General features: G+C 42.1%; 1 protein-coding gene across 2 annotated transcripts; it reads right to left on the bottom strand.

The window, feature by feature from the left end:
• Positions 1-461: 461 nt before the first annotated feature.
• Positions 462-15068, bottom strand: LOC129697857 (nucleoside hydrolase-like). Of its 2 annotated transcripts, XM_055636527.1 has the most exons (7): positions 14910-15068; positions 12776-12843; positions 8077-8267; positions 6896-7075; positions 6123-6234; positions 5035-5171; positions 462-2351 (listed from the first exon to the last, which is right to left on the bottom strand). In XM_055636527.1, the coding sequence occupies exons 2-7, from the start codon at positions 12798-12800 to the stop codon at positions 2001-2003; spliced, it is 996 nt and encodes a 331-aa protein (XP_055492502.1). In that variant the 5' UTR covers positions 12801-12843; positions 14910-15068; the 3' UTR covers positions 462-2000. The 2 variants fall into 2 exon arrangements, with proteins under 2 accessions (XP_055492502.1, XP_055492503.1); XM_055636528.1 differs by lacking the exons at positions 12776-12843; positions 14910-15068 and adding an exon at positions 8984-9116.
• Positions 15069-22250: the final 7182 nt, after the last annotated feature.

Below are 22250 nucleotides of genomic sequence, written 5' to 3'. Positions count from 1 at the left end.
TTTTACACCCCTCTGTCTCTCTGCTCTTGCACCCATCCCCCAGCCTATTGAAATATAGTTAATTCAATAGAGTAGACAACATTACAATAAACACAATTCACTGCTGGATTTAGAACTTAAGACTCGAGAGATACAGTGTGGAAGCAAGTCCACTGATTCCACGCCGACCAGCAATCACCCCATACACTAGCACCGTCCTACACACTAGAGACAATTTACAATTTTACTGAAGCCAATTGATCTACAAAACTGTATGAATGTGGGAGGAAACTGGAACACCCAGAGAAAACCTGTGTGGTCGTGGGGAGAACATACAGAGCCCGTACAGGCAACATCCATAAGCAGGATCGAACCTATGACTCTGGTGCTGTAACACAGCAGCTCTACCACTGCACCACCGAGCCGCCTCATTACAATCAACGCAATTCACAGCTGGATGAAAATAAAAACATTGTAAGCAGTTTAGTTCCATTCAACCTTTATTTTCTATTAATTCACACAGTATTTATGAGCCATTACAATATGAATTCAGTGGTTCCCACCAGATTCAGCAAAAGCAAAGCCTATTTTTATGACGTTATATTGTCACCATATCAAATAAAGTGCATATTATTTTCTCATATCAGTTCTCCTGTGGAGTGTTAACAGCTTGAAATATCAAGGCAAACCATGTCTTTGAAATTGACATCTCTGATCACAACAAAATGAATCCAAATCCAATTAGGCATCTTAATAAACAATGATATGTATTCATAGGCCGGATTTATCATATGAATCATATTAAAGGCTGAATCACACAGGATATGAGATGCCATTAATCTCTCTGCAGGGGAAGAGAGCGTGGGGTTTAAGAGGCTTAGGAAGAGACTTCTAAAGCGCAAGGTCTTCACGGGTCACAGGGCTGGAGGAGGCAACAGAGGTAGAGAACTTTGAAGCCTGGAGGGGGTGGGCGGAGAGGAGGATATGTTGGGCATGGATTATTGAGCAGAGAGTGATGGAGAGTCTTCACTGGCAGGGATTTAGTTAAATTTACGGTGGGAAGAAATGAGGATGGAAACCAGTGCGGCATCGCAATAGTGTTGCAATGAACTGCAGATGCTGGTTTACACTGAAGTTAGGCACAAAATGCTCCAGCAACAATGGGTGACGTTTCGGATCGAGACCATTCTTCACACTGAGAGTCAGGGGGTGACGGAAACTGGTACAGAACTTGTACTTGACCCGAAATGTCACCCATTCCTTCTCTCCAGAGATGCTGCCTTGTCCCGCTGAGATACCACAGCACCTGTATAGTCAACTCTCGAGATATCAAAATATGGAAGGCTTCCGAATGAGGTTCAGAGGTGGGGTTGAGGGATCTTATGAGTTAACAATGGCAAACACCATTCAATTTTCCCATACCTTCCATTTAATTTCCTTGGGAAAGGTTAGTGTAAATATTTCATACTTAAAAAAGATGATCACATTTCCACAACGGATTTAATAGTTAACCATATAACCATATAACCATATAACAATTACAGCACGGAAACAGGTCATCTCGGCCCTACAAGTCCGTGCCGAACAAATTTTTTTTCCCCCTTAGTCCCACCTGCCTGCACCCATACCATAACCCTCCATTCCTTTCTCATCCATATGCCTATCCAATTTATTTTTAAATGATACCAATGAACCTGCCTCCACCACTTCCACTGGAAGCTCATTCCACACCGCTACCACTCTCTGAGTAAAGAAGTTCCCCCTCAAATTACCCCTAAACTTCTGTTCCTTAATTCTGAAGTCATGTCCTCTTGTTTGACCTCCTAACTGGTTTAGTTTGACCTTAAATGTCTTTATAAACAAGAAAATAATGAGTTATTGTTAGCATTGAATACCCCAATTTTAAGGTATCAATAGCCTGTTATTGCAGTATAAATTTTATTGGCGTTAGTTTGCATCGTGTATAATTGTAACTCAGGCACTGCTGGCTTTACGTTCTTCCGTGTGGGACATACCGCATCTTATTTCAGGGCGTTAATCATCAGCTGCTTGAACTTCTCCATGTCACATTCCAGGAAGACGGTGGCTTTCTGTGGGAGCTTCAGGATGTCGAGGGTGTCCACGATCATCATGGCCCTGGTCAGTGAACCGTGCAACTCCACACTCACCCCGTACTGGGCGCGCTTTGTCACCACCGAGTCATCGATGGCAGCAGACATTGCGTATGAATCACAGGACACAAAGCCGCTTCCAAACTCCACCAACTCGTTGGTACCTCCGCCTTCCAGGGTGTAGTTCGCAGTATGTGCAGATATCTTCTTCATGAACCGAGCCTTTGGGGTGTCTTGATTCACCCACTTTTTGTAAAAGTCCTGTGAATGAATGGTGAATGAATGATACTTTATGATCATTTATTGGATGCATTCAAAAGAGAGTCAGATAGAGCTCATAGGGCTAGCGGAATCAAGGGGTATGGGGAGGAGGCAGGAACGGGGTACTGATTGTGGATGATCAGCCATGATCATAGAAACATAGAAATATAGAAAATAGGTGCAGGAGGAAGCCATTCGGCCCTTCGAGCCTGCACCGCCATTCATTGTGATCATGGCTGATCATCCCCTATCACCTAACGCTACCACTTACGGCTGTGATATTTGGCCATCTTACTCAGTCCCCCTCTGCTCAGCAGGTGCAGAGAATCCTTCCCATCAATGAAAAATAAAAGTGTCATTAGTGTTTAAAAAATGTTGAGAATTTCTCTCCTGTCAATCACGCCATGAAGGCCACACCTTTTCCAGTGGGAGGGGGAAGGGTTATAAAACCTGGAAGTGTGGGTGTGGCTCAGTCTCTGCATGATGGGGGAGGGAGAGGTCATGACTGTCTGAGCTGTGAATCAACTGAACACACTGAATGTCTACTGAACTGTGAGTTTGGTGTTTTGTGTAGTTTTATGGTGGTTTCACCCTGCATGAAATGGTATGAAGCTGCATTTGAATTTGGTGGCCTTGCACCCTGGTTGAAAGGAATGAAACTGCACTTGAATTTGGTGGCCTTGCACCCTGCTTGAAGTGGTTGGAAACTGCACTTGAATTCGGTGGCCTTGCACCCTGCTTGAAATGGTAGGAAAATGGATTTGAATTTGGTGGCCTTGCACCCTGCTTGAAATGGAATTTCAAGGAATAGCCAGGAGTCAACTACCACCCCACCAGCCGTGAGTGAGCTGCCAGCAGATCAGGCTTGAGGGACTGAGCTGCCACCCCAAGAACCCATACCAGCGCTCCAGAAAGCCCCCCCATTGGCCACCAATATTGGAATTGGTGGAGAGGTGGAATATTGCGTTGGGGGACCAGCCCTCCCGTGTGAACATGGGACTCATCGGGTCCCACTTAGTCTAGTTTAATTATAGTCGGCTGTGCCACACCTAGTCATGTTCGACTGAGTGACTAGAGAAATTGCAGGCAGTGTTCAATGCAGGAGAGATGCAGCATAAAGTTGTCTTGAACAGCAATGTGCCTGAGGGCAGGTAGTATTTTAGAATTCAGCAACACAGGAGCAAGAAAAACAACGTTGACTTTGAAAGTAAGATGTCAAGAAAAATAAAAAATGGAATGTAAGAGGTTCCATGGTAGTGTAAAAATTAAAAGATAAGGTCAGGGCAAATCTTGGTCCCTTGCAGAGAGGGGAGGTTTTATGAAAGGAAGATAGGGGGTGTTGTGGAAATGAAGAGGATTTCCAAAGTCTACAGAGTGATTTAGGCCATTTGGAAAAATGGGCTGAAAGATGGCAGATGGAGTTTAATGCTGATAAATGTGAGGTGCTACACCTTGACAGGACAAATCAAAATAGGAATCTCATATAGATAGGGTGGTAAAGAAAGCTATTGGTATGCTATAGAGCATGGAGAAAAGCTGGGAAGTATGTTAAAAACAAATTGGTGAGACCAAATCTGGAGTATGGACAATTTCTTGTCGCCAAATTATAGGAAGGATGTCAACAAAATAGAGAGAGTACAGAGGAGATTTACTAGAATGTTGCCTGGGTTTCAACAACTAAGTTACAGAGATAGGTTGAATAAGTTAGGTCTTTATTCTCTGGAGCGCAGAAGGTTAAGGGGGGACCTTATAGAGGTCTTTTAAAATGTTGAGAGGGATAGACAGAGTTGATGTGGGCAAGCTTTTCCCTTTGAGAATAGGGAAGATTCAAACAAGCGGACATGACTTCAGAATTAAGGGACCCTTTAGGGCCGAGATATCTGTAATTGTTATATGGTTATGGAAATAAGAAAATAGCAATGGAGAAACAAAAGAAACAACAGAAGATGCAATAAAAAACCATGAACCAAGGATCTTGTGAGTGCGAGGAACTGAAGGAATTTAGTTTCCATCAACCTCATTGGAGACCCTCGGACTGTCTTTAATCGGACTTTACTGGACTTAATCTTGCACTAAACATTATTCCCTTTATCCAGTATCTGTACACTGTGAACGGCTGGATATAATCATGTACAGTTTGTCCGCTGATTGCACAGCAGACAACAAAAACAAACGTTTCACTGTACCTCGTACACAATGAAATAAACTAAACTAAAACTAAAGAAAAGTTACTAGTTGGTGAAACAATAAGATAAATCCCAAAGAACCATGGTCCACATTCCAGAGCTTTGAAAGACATGGCTAAAGAGATAATGGACACAGTATTTTATAAACTTACAACATTGTACTGATCTGGAATTGTTCTTGTGCATTGAAGGGGAGCAAATTCTGAGCCCCCTTCTTAAGAAAGGAGTGGGGGAGAGAAAATAGGAAACTGCCAACCTCATAGACAAACTACAGTAATTGGACCAGTTGGATATCGATAACAATTCATGGTCACCATACGAGCTAATAATTCCAGTTTTTTTTTTTTTTACCTGAATCCAAATTTGTCAATTATCACGGTGGGATTCAAACTCCCATCTCTGGACCAGTAACCTTGCCTCTGGAGCTTATCTGATTAACATAAGCACTAGGCTACCATTCCCCATGACTGTTCTGAAGCTGCTCCAACACAACATACCCAGGACAGATGATGGCGGAGGCTGTACTCCAAGGTGGCGATGTACACGGGACAAGTGAAGTGGCTCAGCACAATGGAAGCCGCTTCTGGGTCTGTGACAAAGTTGAACTCGCCGCAGACTCTCACATTCCCTCTGGCTGGAAATAAAACAGTGGAGTTAATGCTTGAGTGTAAAATATTGACATAACGCACAACCTAATAGCTGCATTATCTGTGAATCATTTGGCAAGACCTTAATGACAACTTGATGGGCCGAATGGATCTTAATGACCTTAATGACAACTTGATGGGCTGTATGGTCTAATTCTGCTCCTATCACATGATATTTTTGAGCTTATGATAACACGTTGCTCCAGATGTGGATTTAACTCCTTGGTACCTCACCTGGTCTTATGTTCCAATAGGGACTTTTGGTTATGGGTTGGAGTTGAACTGGGTACAGTCCTTTCCCACCACAGACACTCACTCCTAAGATTCCCTGCACTGTTACGGAATATAATTACAAGGACGGATAATAATTCAATGTATTTTTCCAAATCAACTAAACAAGGCAAACTCTGGCCCTGTCTTCCTGCCTTACTGCCAGACAAGTACTATGGGCTGTCCATGCAGTACATGTATCAGAGTACCGACAAAAACAAAATATAGCAGATACTGGAATCTGAATCAGGCGACAATATGCGTGCATACTCAGTAGGTCAGGCAGCATCTGTGGGGAGAGAAACAGAGTTAATGTTTCATTGGAAAGGAGAATTTAACTATCAATTTAGATTTGTGCACCAGAGAAGGAGAGAACTAGACAAAAAAAATTGGATAAATTGGAAAACAGTAGAGGTTAAATTACAAAAGTTTGGTTCGTGCGAGATCACTAAGTTCCAGAGCGGGTGAAATTACAAAGCAATTATCCAGACACTGCAAGGAACGTTGAAGGGCTCTGAAATGGGAATGTAGGAAGCGCTCATTATCTGAAGTTGTTGAACTTGTGTGGAGTGTGTAGTAAGGCAGTAATGTGCTATAGGGAAGGTGAGTAGTTGGTTTCATCAATAATGTCTCTTCGGACAGTGTGGTAAAGCAGGATCTGAGCATACCTTCCATGTTTCCACCCATGATGTACAGACCCTTCAGCTTTGGAGGAAAGGTGGGGTGTAACTTGGCAGCCAAGGCTACGTTGGTCAGGGGTCCAACAGCAACAAGAGTGACCTACACGAGGAAGAGAAAGGACTTAGTAATGTAACGGTGAAATATTAATTGCTTTGTTTATTTCAATTATAAAGATTTCATTTAGTTTTGGGAATTCAAAACTGCAATCGTATTTGTAGACATTCCAGTTTATTGCAGACATTTGCAAATTTCATTGATACTTTGGCACAATGTAATCTGTTCAACTTCAACTGATACAAACATCTGATGTTAGAGATGTTAGAGATAGCTCAAATCCTTTCAAGAAAATCAATGACTGTAGTTTAAATTGAAATTGGGACATTCAAATATTCTTGTCTTCATGAAGTTCATTTTATCAAGTTCTCAATAGCCCAAGGTTTTACGCGTGGCCAATTAATCAATCAGGCCGTACATCATTGTGGTTTGGGAGGAAGCCGGAGTACCCAGAGGAGATGCATGTAATCCTAGGGAGAAAATGCAAACTCCATGCAGAAAGCACTGAGGTTGGATATAACCGGACTTGCTGGAGATGTATGAGAAATCAGCTCTATGAGCAGCGCCACTATGCTGCCCCAAATACCGTTCCACCTCAATGCTAAAATCGCAAGTTACCCATACATGTCTGAAACAAGGGCTCAAACTCTATACGGGTTACAACTAACTGCCAAGTCTAGCGTTCCCAAATGTCGGCACATCTCACCTGCCCGGGGTGCTCATTCACTATCCGTGCCATGGCATTCACTGCGTGTTCGGACTTTATATGTTCCACACCCGGAGCGTCGGGATCAGGAACATCGCCCAGGCCGTCCTTCCCATGGTAAGCGGCATCGTGATGGACTACACCCAGGAGAGAGGTGCCTGCTCCACGGTAGACAGGGATCTGGAACATGGACAAATGGTCAGAAATATCACTTGTGCCTCGGGTTCGTTGCTCACCAACAATCATGAAAGGCTAAGAAAGATGATATCATTTGGCATGAAGACATATAGGTTCATGAGCTATAGGAGCAGAAGTATGGTATCCGCCCCATCAAGTCTACTTCGCCCTTCAATCATGGCTGATCTACCTTGCCCTCTCTATCCCATTACGCTGCCTTCTCCCTATAACCCTTGACGCCTTTGCTAATCTAGAATCCCCGTGAGGCTACTTTGCCAGTGAGCAGCCCAGAGAACAGGTGGGCAACAAAACTGAAGCACTTCCCTGATTCAGTATTATTGCCATGTGCTAATCTATAAGATGGTAAAATATGATCTGATTTATCAGGGTACTGAGGGAGACGTTAGCTGGATTCCCGTCTCCCGATTACCATTTAACCACACTCTACTCAGCCTCTAGTTGGGGGAAAACCACCTTCTCGTGCTAACACCGTGACTTTAACACCCCACCACGTGGGTAAGGATTTATAAGACTGTCTCCATTGGTGTCACTGCTTCTCTCTATCAAAGAAAGATTCAGGAACAGCTTCTGAGCAGTCCTTCCATGTGCTTTAGAGATACAGTGTTGAAACAGGCACTTCGGCCCACTGAGTCCATGCTGACCAACGATCACCCCATACACTAGTACTATCTTACACACTAGGGATGGTTTACAGAAGCCAATTAACCTACAAACCTGCACGTCTTTGAAGTGTGGGAGGAAAGTGGAGCACCTGGAGGAAACCCACGCGATCACAGGGAGAACGTACAAACTCGTTACAGAGAGCTCCCGTGGTCAGGATCGATCCCGAGTCTCTGGCGCTGTAAAGCAGCAACTCTACCACTGGTTGGCGCTCTAAATATTGATTATTTTAAGAGGATCTACATGTGTTTTATTTTCTCCTATCGGCAGAGTTGTTGCTGAACAGAGAGGCAAGTACCTGCCTGCTCCTCGTGACTACCTACCTCCATCCTGTTACACAGTTTCAGCAAACGCAGCACGTTCTTGCACACGTTGTCGATGCCCGTGTTACCGTGAGTGCAGGTTATTGCCAGGATGTGCACGTTGGGAGCTGCCAGAGCCATCATCAGCGCCTGGGCATCATCCACGCCAACATCCACATCCAAGATCAGCATCTTCTTGCCCAGGTGGCAACCTAAAGACGACGAGTTTGGAATAAATGTGGCAATGTTTAGCAACACGTTGTGGAAACAAAAGAACTGCAGATGCTGGATCATGCACAAAAGCACACAAAGTGCTGGAGTAACTCAGGAGATCGGGCAGCATCTTTGTAGAACATGGATAGGTGACATTGCAGGTCAAGAGCCCTATTCAGACCTCTCTGAGAGGACACCCATCCATGTTCTGTCCAGATATTCTGCCTGACCCATTGAGTTACCCCAGTACTTTATTAACCGCGGCATGGTGGCGCAGTGGTAAAGTTGCTGTCTTACAGCGCCAGGGACCCGGGTTCAATGCTGACTACGGGTGCTTGTCTGTACGGAGTTTGTACGTTCTCCCCGTGACCTGCTTGTGCTTTATCCGGGATATCCTATTTACGCCTACACTCCAAAGACGTACATGTTTATAGGTTCATTGGCTTTGTATAATTTTAAAGGGCCTGTCCCACGAGCATGCGACTCCATGCGGCAAGCGCGACCTAACGTGGTCGCTTGAGCCGTACGACCTCGTGGGGCCGGTCCCACTTCGATCGCCGGAGCCGTATGGAGTTGTGCGGAGCTGGTCCCGACATCGCGCGGGGCTCCGAAAAACTGACCGCGTTCAACGATTCCGCGTGGCAACGGCCTGCCGGCCCACAGCCGCCTCGACGCCGTACGTCACGCGCGAACTTCCCGCGGACTTCACTCGTACTTCATGTCATTCACTCGACCTCCGCACGGCCCCCGCTTCTGGTTAGGTCGCGCTTGCCGCATGGAGTCGCTTAGGTCGCGCTTGCCGCATGGAGTCGCATGCTCATGGGACAGGCCTTTAATTTGTCCCTAGTGTGCGTTGGATAGTGTTGGCATGTGGAGATCGCTGGTCGGCACAGACCCGGTGGACCCAAGGGCCTGTTTCTGTGCTGTATCTCTAAACTAAACTAAACACAATGTTCAACTATAACTGCTTGTTTCAGGGTTCCCTTGGATCAGATCGTATTTTAACCCAACCAGAATACCCAACAGGAATTTCCAACTAGGAAATTATAGCTGGTTTCAATGATCTTCCCTCTGATCTGCCCCAAACCCATGTTATTTTCTGCCCATTCCATCGAGGGTCCAAATCTCAGATCCCAGCAATACTAAACGGGAAAGGAAATTGGTGCAAGCTTAATGCTTCCGACAGAAAGTCCCTTGGATTTGGAGCCATATGGTGGCCAGCTGTGTAACACCATGGTTTTCCAGTTTCCCTACTACTTCTTCCTCCCACACACTCTGTAACCTCCACCGATCATCTGTTTCTCTGCTAATCTAAGACAAGCCCCACTGGCTACTCTTCTTGGGACACCCATCCAGTTACATGCCCGATAGGTTAGCAGGGCAGACAGTGAGGCAGGGGACTGGGAGTGTTCACAATTGCCTCACTACATCTCATCAGTGGACCTTTGTCTTTTGAAATTCATTTCTGTACCCAATACCCCAACTCTGGTGAATGACCAACTTCTGGCGCCACATAATGTGTGGTGGACTCACAGAGCAACATATCTTTAGTACCTTTCTCTGTGCAGAAAATATGTGAATCCCGTGGGCAAAGGTGAGGGAAGATTGGTTCCACCAGGATATCAGTAAACAAGGGTCTCCATATAACCATATAACCATATAACCATATAACAATTACAGCACGGAAACAGGCCATCTCGACCCTTCTAGTCCGTGCCGAACACATATTCTCCCCTAGTCCCATATACCTGCGCTCAGACCATAACCCTCCATTCCCTTCCCATCCATATAACTATCCAATTTATTTTTAAATGATAAAAACGAACCTGCCTCCACCACCTTCACTGGAAGCTCATTCCACACAGCTACCACTCTCTGAGTAAAGAAGTTCCCCCTCATGTTACCCCTAAACTTCAGTCCCTTAATTCTCATGTCATGTCCCCTTGTTTGAATCTTCCCTACTCTCAGTGGGAAAAGCTTTTCCACGTCAACTCTGTCTATCCCTCTCATCATTTTAAAAACCTCTATCAAGTCCCCCCTTAACCTTCTGCGTTCCAAAGAATAAAGCCCTAACTTGTTCAACCTTTCTCTGTAACTTAGTTGCTGAAACTCAGGCAACATTCTAGTAAATCTCCTCTGTACTCTCTCTATTTTGTTGACATCCTTCCTATAATTGGGAGACCAAAACTGTACACCATACTCCAGAATTGGCCTCACCAATGCCTTGTACAATTTTAACATTACATCCCAACTTCTATACTCAATGCTCTGATTTATAAAGGCCAGCACACCAAAAGCTTTCTTTACCACCCTATCTACATGAGATTCCACTTTCAGGGAACTGTGCACAGTTATTCCCAGATCCCTCTGTTCACCTACATTCTTCAATTCCCTACCATTTACCATGTACGTCCTATTTTGATTTGTCCTGCCAAGATGTAGCACCTCACACTTATCAGCATTAAACTCCATCTGCCATCTTTCAGCCCACTCTTCCAACTGGCATAAATCTCTCTGTAGACTTTGAAACTCTACTTCATTACCCGCAACCCCACCTATCTTAGTATCATCTGCATACTTACTAATCCAATTTACCACACCATCATCCAGATCATTTATGTACATGACAATGATGTACATGTACATGTGATGTACAGATCATTGAAGTACATGACAAACAACAGTGGACCCAACACAGATCCCTGTGGCACCCCACTCGTCACTGGCCTCCAACCTGACAAACAACCATCCACCATTACTCTCTGGCATCTCCCATTCAGCCACTGTTGAATCCATCTTGCTACTCCACCATTAATACCCAACCATTGAACCTTCTTAACCAACCAAATCTCGACCTGAAATTCTCTCTAGAGATGCTGCCTGCCTGCGCTGAATTACACCAGCGTTTTGTGTCTCTCTCCTTGTTTAGTTATTCACCTATTCAGACTAGCATCGACGTATCTTTACTGGGGAAATTATTGGAAAGTGAAACCCCAGTCAATGGAGAAATATCCAACATGACTGTGATCAAACCAATGGATGAAAGGTTTATCTTCTGAGGAAACCTTCACCAGCTTGGGCTTCAACCTGTAGGGCGGTAAGGTGGCGCAGCGGTAGAGTTAATGCCTTATAACGTCAGAGACCCAGGTTCGATCCTGACTACAGGTGCTGGTCTGTATGGAGATTGTATGTTCTCCCCATGACCTGTGTGCGTTTCCTCCTACACTCCAAAGACGTACAGTTTTGTCGGTTAATTGGCTTGGTATAATTGTAAATGATCCCTAGTGTATGTAGGATAATGTTAGTATGTGGGGATTGTTGGTCGACACAGGGGCCTGTTTCCATGTTGTATCTCTAAATTAAACTAAACTAAACTAAACTTAAGATCTTAAGTGATAGGAGCAGAATTAAGCTCTTTGGCCCATCAAGTCTACTCCGCCATTCAATAATGGCTGATCCATCTCTCCCTCCTAACCCCATTCTCCTGCCTTCTCCCCATAACCTCTGACACCTTTCGTCCTTACAAGGCAACCGCATCCCAGAATTTAGCCTAATGAATCCTTTCTGGGCAAGCCCCAATACAAATAGATCCCTCCTTAAGTAAAACTAAAACTGGTTGAAGTGCTCCAGGTCTCACTTTACCAACACTTCTTCTTCTTCTTGCGTATGGCGTGCACAGCCTAAAGTTGTAAGACAACTTGTTCTGTTTGATCTTCTGTTTGTGCACGCCAGGTTGATTGCATTTATTGAAACATGGTGGACCACGTGAAGGTTGCAATCTCCCACCCCGCTTTACCAACACTATGTATAATGACAACAGAGATACTTTGAGGACCGAGTGATAGGAAACATACAGGAAGATGGAAATAAAGCCAAGATCTGGCCACGCATGATCTTATTAAAAACTGGACCCAAAGTATTTCTGCTGTCCTATTTCACGTGGCTTGCAGTGGCTCTCAGTGTGAGTCAGCACAATTTAACTTGGATATGCTTGGATATTACTTGGAACTTATAGAAAGATATAAAATTCTTAAAGGATTGGACAGGCTTGATACAGGAAAAATGTTCCCGATGTTGGCGGAGTCCAGAACCAGGGGTCACAGTTTAAGAATAAGGTGTACGCCATTTAAGACTGAGATGAGGAAAAACATTTTTCTCCCAGAGAGTTGTGAATCTGTGGAATTCACTGCCACAGAATGCAGTGGAGGCCAATTTGCTGGATGTTTTCAAGAAAGAGTTAGATTTAGTTCTTGGGACTAAAGGAATCAAGGGATATGGGGAAAAAACCAGGAATGGGGTACTGATTTGAGAGGATCAGCCATGATCATATTGAATGATGGTGCTGGCTCGAAGGGCCGAATGGCCTACTCCTGCATCTATGTTTCTATTTTTCTATGTTTCTGTGTTTCTGTGCTCCTCCTTCCTGGAATGTTTTCCATCGCCATTAACTCATGACTGGGAAATTTACCCACAGAATTGATTTATTTCTTTTTTAAGCATTACTCACCAGACGGGAGCACAGCTTGCTGCATTGTTGGGTGTTTGTTTGATGTCGCTCACTTGCCAGTTTCAGCTCTGGTGCAATAAAATATATATATTTTTAACAATTTTTCAAAGCATGCAAAGTTCTAATCATTACATTCTGAACCTTGGTACTAACCAGGTTCAATAATGAAGCAACATTATCTCTTGGGACCTACTTGGAATAAAGCAAGAAAGGCGGATTATTAAATTAAAAATGTTCTCCAATACTATAATAACTTGAAGACAAATGGGCTGATTTAATGATTACGCAGAGGTTTTATAACACTGCAAGTCAAGTCAAGTTTATTCGTCACATACACATATGAGATGTGCGGTGAAATGAAATGTGGCAATGCTCGCGGATTGTGCAAAAAAACAAGCAACCAAACTACAAACAGAATGGAACAGAATCACATATTCACATATTACATATTTTTGGGAGGAAAAAAAGGAAAAAAACAGCAATTTTAAAAAGACACCAAACAACAGTAAAATGGTACAGTAAAGTTAGTCCCTGGTGAGATAAGAGTTTACAGTCCTAATGGCCACAGAATTCAGGCATGTTTTGCATTGGAGATTCTTGCAAACAATTAACATTCACATATATTTATTTGGTAGATGCTATGCATCTCAACTGGAATTAAAGAAATTAATCTCTAACAGTCAAGAGACAAGAATGTTTAATTGTCATATGTACTGAAAATGGAACAATGAAATTCGTACTTGCTGCAGCATAACCAGTATTACACACAAACATATTATATAATAAACAAATATTCAATAAAGTGATGACCACAATGCTTGTGCAAAAAATAATATCCATAGTCCTTAATGCAACCGAGGAACTCCATCCCTGCTGTATAGAATTCCCAAATGTATACTAATGGTTTGAGGATTTTGTCATATTACATTTTTACTGTATAGAATTCCAGATATTTTGAACAATGAAGGAATCTAGTTCCATTTCTTTACTCAAAAATTGTTAAAATTGATGTTCTCTCTCAAGTGGGCACCTTGACTACATGCGCCTGGGTCTCGGAAACAGTGGCGGCAGACGGAATTGGAGCAGGAATCCATAGGAGATTTTCAGGCGTGGTTTTAACCCTATAGTTTCTCCATAATTATTGGAGGGGCTGGGTTGAAATCAGCTTGCTTCTCTTTTGATGTAAGTCTCCTGAGATTCTGCAGTGAACCAAGGTTGAGTCGGTGAGTGAGTCGAGAGGGCATGGACTGTCTCAACTCCTCCGGTAGCTCGTTCCATACACCTACCACCCTTTGTGTGAAAAAGTTACCACTCAACCTCAACACAAAATGTCCTCATGTTTTATACTTGACTATTAAGTGCTCAAATGCCAACAACCTACATCTCTCACATTGTTACAGCACCTGGCTCACTCTCATGTAATCTGTACTTGACACCCCACAGTTCAAACCCACACCATATTGGGTTTAGATCAGCAATATACTGCTTGGCATGGAATTAGTTCATTTTTCCGGGAGACCAGGTTGGTCTTGTGTAATGATAGCTTTCTGTCGAAAAAACAGAACTAATTTTGAAGACTTCCGTCAAGTTCCTTCATTAAACAGAAGAGGTCAATGAAAAGATAAGATTACTTTTAATCATGACACATAAAATTGAAAATAAAACATTCTGCCTCACTGTTCCCATGGTTTGCAAAAGCTGGATAAAATAAAAAAAATGTCTAACTCAGCAAACCTGAAACTAATTGAAAATGTAGAAAAGATTAAGGCGATAAAATATCAGGGAGAGACTGACCAGTGCGCTAAGCAGTCAGCAGAAAGTCAATACATGGTTACAATCGAGTCATTTACAGTGTATAGATACATGATAAGGGTAATAGTGCAAGGTAAAGCCAGTAAAGTCCAATCAAAGATAGTCCGATGGTCACCAATGAGGTAGATGGTAGTTCAGAACTGAAAGTGAGTGTCAATTAGCTTGAAGAATGTTATTAATTTCGATGCAAATAAATGTTCAACCTGTTAAAGTTACTGAAACAACATTGGAGCACGTATACACAATCCAGCGGGAAAACATTTTGGACAACTGAATAAAATGTCTCAGGCAATTATTCCATTAGAAAATTAACTCCTCTCACCAGGTTAAGTGTTTTGTCCAAATAGATGGTCTTTTCACTTAATGCAAGTGAAGTACACACTCAAGTTTTCAGTCCGTTCAATCTTCTCCAGATAACTGCAGCTTCTAACTGAGGAACTTCATCTGTCTGCTGCTTTATACGTTTGATCATAGGACACTCTGTACACGCCCAGAAATGCAACTCTTGCAGCTGGATGTTTTGCACAATCTCACCCTCCAGGCTATTTAGCAAAGGGAATGTATTATGTGTAAGTCATTGGGTTTGACGTTTTAAGAAGAGTATAATTGTGACCAGATTTAGAATATGGCTTTTGTTGCACTTGGTTTCGAAAGATTTCCAGAGAACAAGGAGATGTTCTATTGATGTTTAAAATGTAGATAACATTATTTTCAAATTCAACTAGATTTAGCCACTTCTTGAAGCAGCCCTTGTCTTAGACTGTAGACTTCAGAATTACAACATGGAAACAAGCCCCTCGGCCCTCTGAGTTCACACTGACTAGCGATCACCCCGTACACTAGCACTGTCTTACTAATGACCACTAATGACAATTTGTAATTTTGCCGAAGCCAATTAAACTACAAACCTGGACATCTTTGGTGTGTGGGAGGAAACCGGAGCATACGGATAAAACCCATGTGGTTAAAGGGAGAATGCATAAACCCTATACAGACAGCATTAGTGGTCAGGATTGAACCTGGGTCCCTAGTGCTGTAAGCAGCAATTCTACCACTGTGCCACACCTTGTGACTGAGTTACATCTATCAGATCAGATTCAGATTCAGATTCAACTTTAATTGCCATTGTCAGTGTACAGTACAGAGACAACGAAATGCATTTAGCATCTCCCTGGAAGAGCGACATAGAGGGGAATTGTCGCTATTTCTCCATTTTTTGGGAGACACGGGGCGTCGCAATGTGCCCGCGCCGCCGCCATTTTGTAATTAATATCACTGGCTTGGCTGTGATGCAACTGAGCTGCTGGATAGACTGGTCTGTCAGCATAGAGACAAAGAATTGGATAAGCTAGTGTACTAGTTCTGATTGCCCATAAAAGGTGCTGAACCCTTTCTAAATGTATGTGGGATAAACGGTTATGAAATACCCAGCATTTCACATACTTTCATCTGTTACAACATGGAGGAGCACATTATAGCAATACTTGGTTCAAACAACTCTTGGAGGCCAAACTATCAACAGATGCCTTTACTTATTGACTTGGTGTTCTTTGAAATTTCAAAACTTAGACAAATTTTTACAATGTTTTTTGACACTACTCTTCCTCTCCTGAAGGATTTGTTCTTGACTCGGGCCTCAAATGTAAGTATAGATTTGTCATATAAGCATTAATCCATGTAAAGTACACCACCATACATCAGATATAGTTTCTGGACATGTTCAAGACTAGAATATTAGAAATATTTGTTCATTAACCACAAGAAGTTGAGAGAAAGAGTTGGTTTTGATAGAGATGAGAAAACTGTTTCTGATTGTAACAAGGCTTTTTTTGCAAACGAAGGTGGGATAGTAGGTGACATAGCAGCCAATAAAAGGAAGGAAGATATAACAGAGTGGACCTTTTTGGAGCAGCCATGTTGGGAGAAGGGACAGTGTTGAGGGTGTGAAGTACTTAGGCTTTGGCTTCAGAGACTTCGCTGAGAAACAGATAACTGCAGGTTGAAGTACAGTCTATTTTCTGTACAATTCTTGCAACATGTTTGGTGTCGTGGAGACAGCAGGTGGGATAGTGCTGGTCGCTGCATTACAGGGTGGATGTGGTGGCTTTGGAAAGGGTGCAGAGGAGGATTGCGAGAATGATGTGTAGAAAGGAGCTGCAAATGCTGATTTACACCGAAGATAGACACAAAATGCTGGAGTAACTCAGCGCGTCAGGCAGCATCTCTGGAGACAGAGCCGACCTTAGGAGGTGCGGGGCTCAATTGGGAACAATTTTCATAGAAATATAAATAAACAATTACAAATGGGTCGCGTGGCGTGAGTAATATGACAATCAGTCGGCTTTTTAAAAATCTTATACCGCGCATGCGCAGATTGTTCTCTCCGTAAAAATAAAAATAAAAATAAATAAAGTAACAATTCAATTTGCCCAAGGCTTCCAAATCTCCTTCTTTCTGAATTACTGAATGGGTGGGAGGTGGAGGGTGATGGCAGGTGGAAAGATGGTGGGAAAAAACAGGAGCACACCGGGCCAACATGAATCAGTTGTCCTCTTATTGAATGACAAAACTAGTTCAAGGGACCAATTGGTGGGAGAGTTCCTTTCACAGCATGTGAGTAGTCTAGCCAGAAATAATGTTGCGGGGAGGGCAGGAGCATTGAGAAGGAGGGGGTCGGGTTCATGCTAGTAACCCACTCACTCACCGCTGCCGCGGTGTTCCGGGTGCGGAACCACCGCATTGTGGCTGGGGAGGGAAGCACCTCACGTGGCTACGAGAGGCCGCCATCACCGGACAGCGGAACCGACTGCCATCTCAGCGCCTTCTGCCGGCCCGCTCAACTCTGGCAGTGCTCTCCGTCTAAACAGTGAGGGGACCAGCTCAATATGGAGTAAGCTCCCCCGCACACTGTCCTGTTATCCATTGTCCGCTGACCCGCTCTTGAACTGGATGACCCCCGGCCGCCTCCTTCTCAACGCTCCTGCCCTCCCCGCAACTTTACCCCTGGAGAGATCAACTACACGCTGTGAAAGGAACTCTTCCCCCCGCCCCCAGCGGCCCTGTTCTTTTTCAGCCGCTCCCCACTTTACAGCCGCTTCCCATCAGCTGCTAGCAATGAGGGATAAACTTGGCTATCCCTCAATACAGCAACATCGTTCTTGATGTTGTACAGGGTCTTGGTGAGACCACACCTGGAGAATTGCGTACAGTTTTGGTCTCCTAATCTGAGGAAAGATATTCTTGCCATAGAGGGAATACAGAGAAGGTTCATCAGACTGATTCCTGGGATGGCAGGACTTTCATATGAAGAAAGACTCGGCTTGTACTCGCTAGAATTTAGAAGATTGAGGGGGGATCTTATAGAAACTTACAACATTTTTAAGGGGTAGGACAGGCTAGATGCAGGAAGATTGTTCCCGATGTTGGGGAAGTCCAGAACAAGGGGTCACAGTTTAAGGATAAGGGGGAAGTCTTTTAGGACCGAGATGAGAAAAATATTTTTCACACAGAGAGTGGTGAATCTGTGGAATTCTCTGCCACAGAAGGTAGTTGAGGCCAGTTCATTGGGTATATTTAATGAGGGAGTTAGATGTGGCCCTTGTGGCTAAAGGAATCAGGGCGTATGGAGAGAAGGCAGGTACAGGATACCGAGGTGGATGATCAGCCATGATCATATTGAATGGCGGTGCAGGCTCGAAGCGCCGAATGGCCTACTCCTGCACCTAATTTCTATGTTTCTATGGTCTATCTTTCTTGGCTAACAACCTAACCTTCGGCTTCCAAGATGCGGGTACATTTTCTAGCAATGTTACAATATTTTGAAATCATAAAAATTAAGTCTGCAATTTATCCCATCAGATATAGCATAAAAAGAAGTTTAATTTGACACCTAATTCCCTATTTTCATACTCGGAAATTAACATCTGGTTCCCTATTGCTGGAAAAGCTAAGATTAGCAAGATGCTAATTTCCTTTTTTTTTGTTTTTGTTTTTTTTTGTTTATTATATTAGAAGTTAATACAGTACAAAACAGTACAGTGGAACCTAATTTTAGGTGCCAACTAATACCGTAATCCATTCTATGTACAACCTCTAGTTTTATGTTATGAGAAGGAAGTAAGCAAGACAAGAAAAAGAAAATGATAGAAAGAGGAAAAAGTAGAAAAATAGATGGTAGAGAGTAGAAAAACGTGAAGTGTGTATATAAAAAATAAAAAAGAAAGAGAAAGTGGAAAGTAGAAATAGAAGAGAAGGCCCCTTAAAAGAAAATTTTTCAAATCTGTATTCGGAGATGTAGATCTATCCGCTGAAACTGAAATCAGCAATCTTTACGGTACCGTTGCATCACATGATTCCAAAAAGTCGATGAAAGGAGACCAACTCCTTAAGAATTGGTCATATTTATCTATTAGTCGGAGTCTCATTTCTTCAAGGCGTGCTATGTCCATCATATTCCTAATCCACATATTAACGGTTGGTATGGTTGTATTTTTCCAAAATTTAAGTATCAATTTCTTTCCAATTATTAACCCATAATTTAAAAAAACATTTTGATCTTTATTTAAATTGGTATCTTCTCCTATTATTCCAAATATAATCCATTCTGTTTTGGGTTCTATTCTTGACTTGAAAAGCTTTGTAAATATATCAAATATCACTCCAAAATTTATTCAACTTTGTACATCCTACAAATGAATGTGTTATATTAGCATTTTGAAACAAACATTTATCGCATCTGGGAGAGACGTTTGGATAAAATTTATTCAACCTCGTTTTTGAATAATATAGTCTATGTAATAATTTGAATTGAATTAAATTATGTCTTGCATTAATAGAACAGTTATGTGTATTCATCAAATACTTTTCCCATCTATCCTTCGAGATCTTTATCATTAGCTCATGTTCCCAATCTTCCCTTAGTGCTTCTGTTGAGGGTGATTCTCTATTTAATATATTATTATAAAAGTATGATATTAATTTTTGTGAATCAGCCTTAATATTCATTGCTTCTTCTAAAGGATCTAAAAATATAGTTTGAAATCTATGGGTATATTTCTTCATAAAGTCACATACCTGTATATATTTAAAATATTGATTATCCTTCAATTTAAATTTTAATTTTAATTGTTGAAATGATAACAGTTTGCCCACTTCATACATATCCCCTACTTTCCTAATCCCCAGTCTATCCCATTGTTGATATGTGTTGTCGATGAGAGAAGGTTTGAATGCGGGGTTGTTCAATAGTGGGGTTAGTACTGATAAATTATTTAATTTCAAGGATACTTTTACTTGTTTTCAAATTCTTATTATATTGTGAATAATTGGGTTCTTCTTATATATTATACTATTCAATTTTATCGGTGAGAGCAGGATCGTTCCTATATAGTGCGGATAGCACACCTCTTTCTCCATTCTTATCCACTCCAACTGCTGAGTGGAACTATCCAGCCAGTACATTATGTTCTTAATATGCACTGCCCAGTAGTAATACATAAAGTTAGGTAATGATAAACCCCCAACTTCTTTAGATTTGCACAAATGCTTCCGTTGAATTCTATGTGTTCTGTAGTCCCATATAAAATTAGTGATAGTGGAATCTAGTTTTTTGAAAAAATATTTTGGAATATATATTGGGATCGCTTGAAACAAATATATTAATTGTGGTAAGAAAGTCATTTTTATAGCGTTAATTCTACCTATCAATGAGAGCTGAAGCGTTTTCCAAAATTTAATCGTATCATTCAGTTTATTTAATAGTGGTGTAAAATTGGCACTAAATAATGATTTGTGTCTTCTCGTAATTTGAATACCCAGATACTTGAATTTTTCTGTTGCAATTTTGAAGGGGAATTTTAGTAAGTGTCTCGAATCCTGTGGTTTTAAAGACATAATTTCGCTTTTATTCCAATTTATTCTATATCCTGAAAAAGAGCCAAATTCCTCAATTAGTGTTAATAAGGTGGGTATACTCGTTTGTGTATTAGTAATATATAAAAGGATATCATCGGCATATAATGAAATTTTATTCTTTGAGTCCTTCGTGTTAATTCCGTGAATATTCGGGTGATTTCTAATCTTTTCGGCCAGCGGTTTTATCATAAGGACAAATAGCAATGGTGATAAGGCACACCCTTGCCTATTACCCCTTGATAAGTAAAATTTTGGAGATAGCATATTGTTAGTTAATATTCTTGCCGTAGGTCTATCGTAAAGTAGTTTAATCCATCTAATAAAATTCTCTCCCGTATTAAATTTTTGGAGTACCTTGTATAAATACTGCCATTCTACTTGATCAAATGCCTTCTCTGCATCCAGCGTGACAACTGAAATATCTTCATTGTCCTCCAAGATGCTAATTTCCGAGTATGAAAATGGTGTGATCGAGGACAGTGAAAATCCCATAACTCTCTTAAAAATTAAGAGAACTGAATGCAATGTTCAGTATTGTAGATTGAAGCATTCTGCAACAAATATAAAACATCTTACTTGGATGACCTGAAATTAAAGCATATAATTAGTTAATTAGCTAATTGTACCTAATTACAAAATTGACCGTTGTGATGGAAATAGTAATAAACACCCAGACTGCCTTGAAAATTCAAAAATGTGATATTCTCAAGATCAGAACTTTAATATTATTGTATTATATGCTGTAAGTCCGTAACAGATAGGTAAATAAATTACAATTTCTAGCAATAGACCAGGTCTTTATGGAGAAGATCAGTTGCTAGCTGGTACATTGGCATATCATAATCAGTAGCATCATCATACTCCTCAGATTGTAACCAATAAACAACTCTGTACACCTTGTTTTTCCTCAACTTTTCAATTTTGGCATTGTAAACAACAAGTTTTTTTCCCTTCAAACCACGCATGAAATGCCTTTGTGACCACTACTTTCCCATTAAGAATGTCCTGTAGATTCAATTTGTTAAGAAAAGGATAATTTTTAAAAATAGCCTGTATCCAAATAACAAACTAATCCCATTCACAAAAGAATATAACATGATTCTTAAATCTCGCTGTCATGAATTTATATGCCAGATCAGTGATGGAAATGGGTTTTAGGAACTGGGGGTATGCTAAGGTCCGTGAGGCTGAGGTTGGGAAGGAAGGGGAGGGAGGAGGGGGGAGGGGGTAAACACTATAGACTGCCATGAGAAATGTTATCTAACTGAAATTGAAGATAGACAAAAGCTGGAGTAGCTCAGCAGGACAGGCAGCGCAGCGACTCTGGAGAGAAGACCCTTCTTCAGACTGAACTGAACTCTCGTCGGTGAGAGCACTTGTGATTGTCTGAAGAAGGGTCTCGACCAGAAACGCAACCCTCCCAGAGCCCCTGCCCGTCCCGCTGAGCCACCACAGACAGGGAGTTGAAGGTAGACACAGGGGGGTCCACCTTCAACTTCAGAGCCAAACAAAAAACCCAGAGTGCTGGAGGAACTCAGTGGGCAAGGCAGCACCCGTGGAGGGAAAATATCACCACGGGCCAGGACTTTCAGAATAGAGAGAAACCGCAGATGCAGCCGTCACCGCAAAACGTCTAAGGAACAGCAGATGCTGGAAAATCGAAGGTAGTCAAAAATGCTGGAGAATCTCAGCGGGTGTGAAGCCCTGTCCCACTGTGCGAGTTCACCCAAGACCTCTCCCGAATTTAAAA

This window comes from Leucoraja erinacea, chromosome 6, assembly GCF_028641065.1.
Source record: "Leucoraja erinacea ecotype New England chromosome 6, Leri_hhj_1, whole genome shotgun sequence".
Classification (NCBI taxonomy): domain Eukaryota; kingdom Metazoa; phylum Chordata; class Chondrichthyes; order Rajiformes; family Rajidae; genus Leucoraja; species Leucoraja erinaceus.
Note: the sequence above shows the minus strand (reverse complement) of the source record. Positions and strands in the feature narration are given on the sequence as shown.

Excerpts from the sequence above, each read along its gene's own strand:
- LOC129697857 (XM_055636527.1), bottom strand. The coding sequence starts at position 12,800 with ATGCAGCAAGCTGTGCTCCCGTCTG. Across the intron at positions 6,235-6,895 it reads TGAATGAGCACCCCGGGCAG|GTCACTCTTGTTGCTGTTGG; the intron begins GTGAGATGTGCC and ends TTCCTCGTGTAG. Across the intron at positions 5,172-6,122 it reads CATGGGTGGAAACATGGAAG|CCAGAGGGAATGTGAGAGTC; the intron begins GTATGCTCAGAT and ends TTTTATTTCCAG.